The sequence below is a fragment of the Emiliania huxleyi genome (genome assembly GCF_000372725.1).
Source record: "Emiliania huxleyi CCMP1516 unplaced genomic scaffold EMIHUscaffold_270, whole genome shotgun sequence".
Lineage (NCBI taxonomy): Eukaryota > Haptophyta > Isochrysidales > Noelaerhabdaceae > Emiliania > Emiliania huxleyi.
Window position 1 is genome coordinate 118157 of NW_005200010.1, and position 8375 is coordinate 126531.

At 69.0% G+C, this 8375-nt stretch overlaps 6 protein-coding genes across 6 annotated transcripts in view; all 6 read left to right on the forward strand.

Annotated features, from left to right (window-relative positions):
* Positions 1-86, forward strand: part of EMIHUDRAFT_457729 (hypothetical protein) — a gene marked incomplete at both ends in the record, with an annotated part of 3914 nt that extends 3828 nt beyond the window's left edge. Inside the window, one exon of the mRNA XM_005776874.1 lies at positions 23-86. Coding sequence (XP_005776931.1) covers positions 23-86 — 64 coding nt within the window. The remainder of the gene's footprint in view (positions 1-22) is intronic.
* Positions 87-1010: 924 nt separating this feature from the next.
* EMIHUDRAFT_238440 (hypothetical protein) lies at positions 1011-1337 on the forward strand (the record flags this gene model as incomplete). The annotated part of the gene is made up of 1 exon (XM_005776875.1): positions 1011-1337. The coding sequence occupies one exon, from the start codon at positions 1011-1013 to the stop codon at positions 1335-1337; it is 327 nt and encodes a 108-aa protein (XP_005776932.1).
* Positions 1338-1474: 137 nt separating this feature from the next.
* On the forward strand, positions 1475-2989 carry EMIHUDRAFT_238441 (hypothetical protein; the record flags this gene model as incomplete). The annotated part of the gene is made up of 2 exons (XM_005776876.1): positions 1475-2080; positions 2264-2989. 2 exons carry the CDS (start codon positions 1475-1477, stop codon positions 2987-2989), a joined length of 1332 nt encoding a protein of 443 aa, XP_005776933.1.
* Positions 2990-3052: 63 nt separating this feature from the next.
* EMIHUDRAFT_238442 (hypothetical protein) lies at positions 3053-5665 on the forward strand (the record flags this gene model as incomplete). Its single annotated transcript, XM_005776877.1, has 2 exons — positions 3053-3736; positions 3830-5665. 2 exons carry the CDS (start codon positions 3053-3055, stop codon positions 5663-5665), a joined length of 2520 nt encoding a protein of 839 aa, XP_005776934.1.
* Positions 5666-6146: 481 nt separating this feature from the next.
* EMIHUDRAFT_238443 (hypothetical protein) lies at positions 6147-7009 on the forward strand (the record flags this gene model as incomplete). Its single annotated transcript, XM_005776878.1, has 2 exons — positions 6147-6288; positions 6369-7009. The coding sequence occupies 2 exons, from the start codon at positions 6147-6149 to the stop codon at positions 7007-7009; spliced, it is 783 nt and encodes a 260-aa protein (XP_005776935.1).
* Positions 7010-7079: 70 nt separating this feature from the next.
* The window catches only part of EMIHUDRAFT_238444 (hypothetical protein), a gene marked incomplete at both ends in the record, with an annotated part of 2555 nt that continues 1259 nt past the window's right edge, over positions 7080-8375 (forward strand). The window contains 2 exons of the mRNA XM_005776879.1: positions 7080-7119; positions 7191-7273. Coding sequence (XP_005776936.1) covers positions 7080-7119; positions 7191-7273 — 123 coding nt within the window. The remainder of the gene's footprint in view (positions 7120-7190; positions 7274-8375) is intronic.

Consider the following 8375-nt stretch of genomic DNA (forward strand, 5'->3'; position numbering starts at 1 on the left):
GTATCGCATGTCTTTGGAGCAGCGCGACGACGACGCGGCCGCAGAGCATGAGGATCGCGGTGGAGATGAGGACGGCACCAGCGTAGTCCATGCCTCCGAATTGAAGTCTCTCGTGGCCCCAGAGCTCCAGGGGCCGTGGCGGCCTGGGCGCTGGCGTCTTTCCCTGAGAGTTCCTGAGGGTTTCCCGGGAATGAAAGTTAAACGCGTCCCAGCGCTTAGCCCGCTCTTTCTGGTTACTGTTTTCTTTCTTTCTTTCTTTCTTTCTGGTTAAAGATGCGCTGCAGGCATATTCAAGATGCGTTGCGTTTTCCCTATTGAAAGTCGCGACAAATGTCCCTCGTCCAGCCTGCAGCATGGCGAGGCGCGAGAGCGCAACGCGGTCGCGGTGGCGCACCGAGAGGGGCCGCCTGGCCACCGCTGCCACGGCGCCGCACGGACTTCACCCACTTTCGCGACTGTGGCCATCCAACAGTCTGCCGGCGCGGCGGGCGCATTCGAATGCGCCGGCCGCGCCGGCAGACTGCCAGTGCTTGCTATCCCGGGCGCACGTCAGCCGCGAGGACAGCGCTGCATCGCCGCCACAGCAACGCCTCCCCCGCGTGGCCGCCGCCAGCAATGCCGCCGCCAGCCGCCGCATCCAGCCGCCGCCGCCAGCTGCCGCCAGCACTGCAGCGACAGCTCTCTGCTGCCCAGGCGCCGCCGCGGCCACGAGTGTCACCGCCACGTCCCACGAGTGCCACCGCCGTCAGCGTCGCCATGGCCACTGCCGCCGCCAGGGGGGCGAGAGAGGGGCTCCATATGTGTGTATGAGGTGTGTGTCTGGAGACTGTCGCTTCCTGTACAGGAAACGCAGGTATTTCGAATAGCAAACGCGCTTATACTTGCAGGGCATCTTTAAAAAGAAACAGTGCGCTTCGCCGATGAGACCGCCATGGCCATGTTTTCGCCCGGCGGTGATGCTCCTGAGTGCTGCCGCCTCTACGAGTGCGTTGTTCGCACGTGCGCCAACGATGGCGGACGCGATGCCGCCGCGAGCGCGTGCGCCAACGATGGACGCCACCTCGTCCGCTCGCGGCGAGCTGTGCAGCGTGCTCCTGATGGACGACGGCTTCAACATGCGGGAATACGTGGCGCGGGTGCTGATGATGGTGTGCGAGCTCTCCGAATCGGAGGCGGATCGCTTGATGATGCAGGCCCATTGGGAGTACAGCTCGGTCGTGGGCACGTGGGAGCGGCCTGTCGCGCAGCACATTTGCGACGGGTTGAAGCAGGCCGGCCTGCATGCGGCCATCCAGCCAGAATCTGCCATCCAGACCGATTCCGACGAGCCGTCTTGATGCTGCTCGTCGGCTGGTTGGCGGGCCCTGCTGCTGGGCTTGTGGGCTGCCCTCCCGCCCGCGTCCCGCTCCTTCGCGCCTCTGGCCCGAGGTGCCTCTCCGAGGGAGGCGAGGTGAGCCGGAGAATCTCGCCAAGCATGCCAGGCCTCTCTGGTGCCGCCGAGGAGGCGGAGGGCCGCGAGGATGCGCTCCGGGCGAGGCTCAAGCAGGCGCTGGCAGGTGGAGGCGGGTCGCTGCGCGAGGCGCTCCTGGGCGGCGGCGGTGTGTCCTCTCCGCCTCTGGCCGCCGCCCTCCGCCCGCTGATTGGGCAGCCGCTCGCGACGCGAGTCGCAGAGCTCGCTGAGCAAACGGAGGGCGCTGCCCCGCCGCGCCCGCTCGGCGAGTTTGAGTCGCGAGCCGCCTCGCTGATGGCTGCGGGCCGCTGGATCGAGGCGCACGACGTGGTGGAGGGGCTCCTGCTCGAGGCGAGCGGAGGAGGCCACTTGCACGAGGCGACCCTCGCGGCGCGGCTGCTCGAGGGCATGTGCCAGCACGAGCTGGCGAACGCCGCCGGGCTGGCGGCCGCGCTGTCGGCGCACGAGGAGGAGAAGGACTCGCCGCTGCAGTGCGGCTGCGTGCTCGCCGGCGAGGTGGTCGAGCCCTACTCGGACTTGGCGACCGCGCTGCATTTGGTGGAGAGCGACGCCAACGCCGCGCTCGGCCACGCGTTGTGCGTGGGCCTGACGCGGCCAGCGCTGCTGCCCGTGGCGGCTCAGATCGCGGCGCGCGCCGAGGCAGCTCTCGAGCCTCTCGAGCCGCGGCTGCTCGACGGTGGCGATGCCGACAGCGGCGGCGGCGAGGGAGAGGCGGCGGCGGGAAGGGAGGCGGCGGCGGGAAGGGAGGCGGCGGCGACAACGGGCGATCAGGTTGACGAGGCAGCCGACGAGGCGGCCGACGAGGATCTGACGGCGCTGGACGAGCTGGAGGGTCTGGTTGGGCTGCGCGAGGCTAAGGCGCACTGCCGTTTGCTGAGGGACGCCGTCGCGCTCGAGAAGGAGCGAGGCGACGACCCGAAGCTTAAGTCGCTCTCGCTGGTGCTCACGGGGAGCCCCGGGACAGGCAAGACCGCCTTCGCCCTTCTGTACGCGCGGCTGCTGGGCGAGCTCGAGGTGCTGCCTTCCGGGCGTGTGGTGCGCGTCACCGGCGCGCAGCTGCAGGACGGCGGCGTTGAGGCGCTCGAGGAGGTGCTCAAGGGCTTCGACGAGCCGGGCGAGGGCGGGCTGCAGGTGGGTGACGTGGTCGAGGCGCGGCGCGAGGGGACGTGGGGGCACTTTGGGCGGATCGTGCGCCACGACACTTCGCCGCGCGCGCGGCCTCCGTACAAGGACTCGTACGACATCCACTTCGGAGGGCGGGTGAGGTTCGAGCTCTCGGACGGGACAAGCGTCAGCCGGCGGGACAACGACTTTGACATTGGCGTGCGTCGCAAGGACATCCGCGCGAAAGCGGAGACGGGAGGCGTCCTCATCCTCGACGACGCGCACCAGCTGAGCACGAGCGAGAAGGCAGCGAGGCAGGTGCTCTACCGCCTGACGGAGGAGATGGACGCGCGCGGCGGCCGATTCGCCGTCGTCGTGGCGGGGTACGAGAAGCAGCTCTTCACAGAGGTCTAATCAATCGCCCGTTGACCGTCAACAAACGCGAGTTATGACTACTCATCCATCCTTGATCAGGTGATGAACTTCAACAACGGCGCGCTTTCCAGCCGGCTCCGCCGCCGCTTCGCGCTGCCGGACTTTGACGACGCCGAGCTGCTGCAACTGCTGCGCAGTCAGCTCCGCACGCGCCCAAATTACCATGTCCGCGACGACAAGTACTTGAGGATTGCGACGCGGAGGCTGGGCAAGGGGCGCGGCAGCTTAGGCTTTGGGAATGCGCGCGCGGTGCAGGCCGATCTCGAGCTGGCATTCGAGCGCCAGACTGCGCGAGTCGTCGCCGAGCGCAAGGCGGGCGCCAGCCCGGATATCTTTGCGCTGGAGAGGGACGACCTGCTCGGCGAGCCGCCGAGGCCGCTCGACGCGGAGACGTGCGCGCCGCTCCGCGCTCTCCGCGAGATGGAGGGGCTCGGTGCCGTCAAGGCGTCGGTCGACGCGCTCTTGCGCCTCGCCGAGTCGAACGCGGCGCGCGAGGAGCTCGAGCTGCCGACGGCGGAGGTCTCGCTCAACCGCGTCTTCCTCGGCAACCCGGGCACGGGCAAGACGACGGTCGCGCGGCTGTACGGCCAGATTCTGAGGGAGATCGGGCTGCTCTCCGTCGGCGACGTCGTCCTCGCCACGCCGTCCGACATGATCGGCTCGGCGCTCGGCCAGTCGGAGGAGCGCACGAACGCGCTGCTTGACCAGTCCGCCGGCTGCGTGCTCGTGATCGACGAGGCGTACGGCCTCGACCCGGCGAGCGGGGGCAGCTTCGGCGGGCCGGCGGGCGGGGGGGCCGCGGGCGGGGACCCGTACAAGACCGCGGTGATCGACACGCTCGTGTCGCGCGTGACTGGCGACGTGGGCGCCGATCGCTGCGTCCTGCTGCTCGGCTACCGCAAAGAGATGGAGCGATTCCTGCGCAAGGGCAACCCCGGCCTCGCGCGCCGCTTCCAGCTGGAGAACGCGTTTGTCTTTGAGGACTACGACGATCAGGCGCTGCTGCGCATTTTGATGCGCAACGTCGCTCGCCGCGGCAAGGAGGTCGCCTTCGACACGGCCAAGCAGGTCGTCCGCCGCGACCTCGCAAAGGCTCGGATGCGGCCCAATTTTGGCAACGCGGGGGCGGTCGACAATTGCGTCTCTTCAGCGGTCGTGCGTGCCGAGGCGCGCCTCGAGGCGCTCCCGGCCGACGAGCGCGCGACGCAGGGCGAGCTGCTGCTCGCGGACTTCCTCGTCGAGAAGCCGCACGTGCGAGACCCGTCTCTCGTCTTTGAGGGCCTCATCGGCTGCGAGGCCATCCGCACGCGGCTGGCCGAGTACCAGGCCGTCTGCGCGGCGGCGAAGAGGGCGGGGCGAGACCCTATCGACGACCTCGCGCTCGTGTTCTGCTTCCAGGGCTCGCCCGGCACCGGCAAGACCACGGTGGCGCGCCGCATGGGCATGCTCTTCGAGGCGCTCGGCGTGCTCCCTTCGGCCGAGGTGGTGCAGGTCTCTGCGAGCGACTTCTCCACAGGCTTCGTCGGCCAGACCGCCGCGCGGACGCGCGACATCTTCGACTCCGCGCGCGGCGCCGTCTTATTCATCGATGAGGCGTACCGGCTCTACGATCCTCTCGGTCGGTCGTACATGCAGGAGGCGGTGGACGAGATCGTCAACCTGCTGACCGAGGAGCAGTACCGCGGCAAGCTGGTCGTCATCTTCGCGGGCTACGCCGGCCAGATGTCGCGCCTGCTCGACGAGGTGAACCCGGGCCTCAAGTCGCGCGTGTCGGACGTCATCGACTTTCCGGACTTCGCGCCTGCCGCGGCGGCAACGATGGCGGCGCAGCAGCTCGGTGAGAAGCGGCTCCAGCTGCCGGCCGGTGCCGAGAGCCTCGAGCCGTGGATGCGGCGGCTCGTCGCGGCGCCGCGCTGGGCGAACGGCCGCGACGTCGAGACGTACGTGCGGCGCGTCGCCGTCGAGTGCGCCACGCGCGAGACGGCGGTCGTGCCCGACGCGGCGCTCGACGCCGCGCTGGCGACGGTGCTGCAGATGAAGGGCCAGCCGGCGGAGGCGGAGGAGGCTGTCGCCTCGCCAGCCTCGCCGTTCATGACGGCCGGCCCCGCCGTGCAGCGGGAGCCGCGCTTCGACATCGACATCGCGAAGGCGCTGCTGGAGGCGAAGATGGACAGCGGCGACGAGGACGACCCGGCGGCGGGCGCCGACGACGACCTCGCCGAGGCGCTGCAAGAGGCGATCGTCGGCCTCGGGTACGACGAGGACGACGCGGCGCGCGACAAGCTCGAGAGGCTGCTCGCCGGCTTCGCCGACGGGAGCGCGCCCTTCCCGGACGACCTGCGCTCTCGCGTGCTCCGCCGGACCGGCGCGTCGGCAGGCGCGGTCGACGAGGCGCTCCGGCGGCAGGCCGGGCCGGTGCTGACGGCGGTCCGGTCGGCGATCGCCTACCGCAAGAAGAGAGCGGCGCAGCTCGACGAGCTCGAGGAGGGCGACAAGGAGGAGGCGATCGACGAGGAGGAGCGCATCATGGAGCGCTTGCGGCAGCGAGGGCCGTGCCCCGAGGGCTTCTCGTGGTTCCGGCAGGGGAACGGCTGGCGCTGCGGTGGGGGGAGGCACTTCGTGTACGATGACGACCCGATCCTTCGAGAGGACTAGACGGGCGGAGGAGGTGCTCGCGGGCGGCGGGGAGGCTCCCCCTCAGGCTGTACCCTCCCCACTACTGTACTTTGGATTCGCACGCGTCTCTTTTCGCTCGCGGCGCCTGGGGTCATCCCCGAGAGCGAGACCGAGCGAGTGTACTATCTATTTGTCTGTGATGTGGTGAAGTATACTCTATTGTCTGGCTTTGATTTCGCCGCGCTTACATGTACATGCACCGTAGGAGCGGGTTTTGTTGCAAAAAAGGCTCGCCCCTTTCTTTTCTTTCGCGTCTCCCGTGCCGCCCAGCGCAGACCCCAGTGTCACGTGCGAGGGGGGGGGGCCTAGTTGTATAGGGTCGACGCTCGGTGTATCCAACTCCCGTCGGGGTTTCTCTAGCATTACGAAAACCGTTGGAAACAGATTTGTGAAAGAAAGAATTCTTCACGGCCTGCTTGCCGCCAGCGCCTCTGCCACGGCCTTCGCCCTTTCCGCGCGGATGCATGGCCCCACGCCGCCGAACAGGCCGCGCGGCACGTCGGATGGCGGCAAGACGTGTGCTGTCTGCGAGAAGCCATCGACCACGCGATGCTCAAAGTGCAAGGAGGTGATGTACTGCTCGGTTGAATGCCAGAGGCTCGGTGCGCGTGCGCCCCGCCACTGCGGCCGCACCTCCACCCCGCATGACTGCCTTGCCGACCCGGCCTTCGCTCGCGCGCAGATTGGAAGGCGGGCCACAAGCAGGTGTGCTGCAGCGGCACCAGCGCCAGCGCGCTGGCCGCAAAGTCGGCGGCCGCGGCGGCGCTTCCACCTCCGTGGGAGCCGTTCAAGCCCGACCCCGAGGTGGAGGCGCTGATTGACGAGGGCGCGGCCGCGCCCGTGACGGGGATGGCCAACGTGGGCAACACGTGCTTCCTCAACGTCGTCGTGCAGTGCCTCTTCCACGGCCCGCTCTGGCACTACATGCAGCGCGGCCTGCCGCGGCACAAGCCGCCGGCGGAGCACGAGCAGGGTTGCGGCGAGCCGGACTGCGTGATCTGCGAGCTCAACGAGCTGGTCAGGATGTACGCCAACCCGGGCGCGCGCAAGTGGATCGCGCCGCGCTCGGTCGTGCGGAAGACTTTGTCCGCGTGCGCCGGCATCGGGGTGGACTTTGGTCGGATGCACGACTCGCACGAGTTCGCCATCGCGGGCATCATCAACCGGCTGCTCAACGCCAACCTGCGCGGTGCGCCCGAGGCGAGCGGCAGCGACGAGTACGACTGCCTCGAGTGCCAGACGCTGCAGCACCACCTCTTCGGGGCTCTGCGCGCGCCGCTCCGCGAGAAGATGAGCCGAGGCCGGAGGGACGGGGCGGGCTGAGGCGGTGTGTGTGTGTGTCAGGTACGCGAGCGTGGTCACATGCGAGAGCTGCGGCCACCAGACCGGGCGCATGCAGCGAGACGCGAACGGGTTCACCCTTGCCCTCACCGGTGCTCGCGCCGCCGCGTGGCGGGAGGCGGAGGGCGAGGCTGGCGGCGTGAGGGCGGCTGTCCGCACATAGGCCGCACGCCAGAGACGCCGGAGACGGGGCTGCGCGCGTGGGTGCGCGGCGCGGCGCAGCGGGTCGGGGAGAGGGTGGGTGTGGTGCGCCGCTCCTCGCGCGGCCGTTGCCGTCGCGCCTCCCGCCGCTTGCTCACTTGGCTGCGGTGCGAGCGGCGCTGTAGGTCGAGGGGACGAGCGAGAGCGTCGAGGAGCTTCTCAAGTTCGACTTCGAAGGCGAGGCACTTCCTAGACACTGCCTAGACACTTCCTAGACTTCCTAGAGCTTCTCAAGTTCGACTTCGAAGGCGAGGCACTTCCTAGACACTTCCTAGACACTTCCTAGACTTCCTAGAGCTTCTCAAGTTCGACTTCGAAGGCGAGGCCTGGCCGAGACACAGACGAGGCCCGGCCGAGACGCGGCTGAGAAGCAGCCGAGCTGCTCACGCCTCGCCCTCCCTCCAAAGGTGAGTCGCTCGAAGACTACAAGTGCGACGGGTGCGGCAAAAAGGCGCGAGCCGATGCCCCTCCCCGCATCCGCACGGCCTGCTCGCCGCGCCTACCCCCTCCTCTCCTCTCCGCCTCCGCCTCCCTCCCGACCAACCGCTGCGCCCCCCGCTCCGCCGCCGCAGATGGACGAGATGGACGGCAAGCGGATCGTCAAGAGGAGCTCCCTCGTGGACGCGCCTCGCGTGCTTACCCTCGTCATCAAGCGCTTCAGCGGCGGCCACTTCGGGAAGGCGGGACCCCGCGCCCTCTCTGCCCTCTCTGCCCTCTCGCCCTTTTTGTCCTCCTCCCCTGCCCGCCTTCGAGCTCCGGAGCGGGCTCCGCCGCATCGCCCCGCCCCTCCCGCCCCTCCGACTCTTCACGGCCCGCCCCTCCGACTCTCGCGCCTCTTCACGGCGGCCGCAGGTCAGCAAGCCTGTCACCTTCGACGAGGAGCTCGACCTCGGCCTCGCCCTCCTCTCGCGCCCCGCCTCCGCCTCGCCGCCCCCGCCCTCACCCCACCCGAGGGCGCTAAATGACGAGCGTGTGCTGAGCTGTCGCGCCCGCGAGCGCTGCGACCCAACGGACAGTAGCATGCAGCACAGGGCGGCGAGCTCATCACCGCTGCTGGCGAGCTGCCACCGCCGAAGCGACCAGTCGGGTATGAGGTGACGGACCGACTGAAGATGTCCTTCGTCGTCGCCGGCGAGCCGGCAGGCGA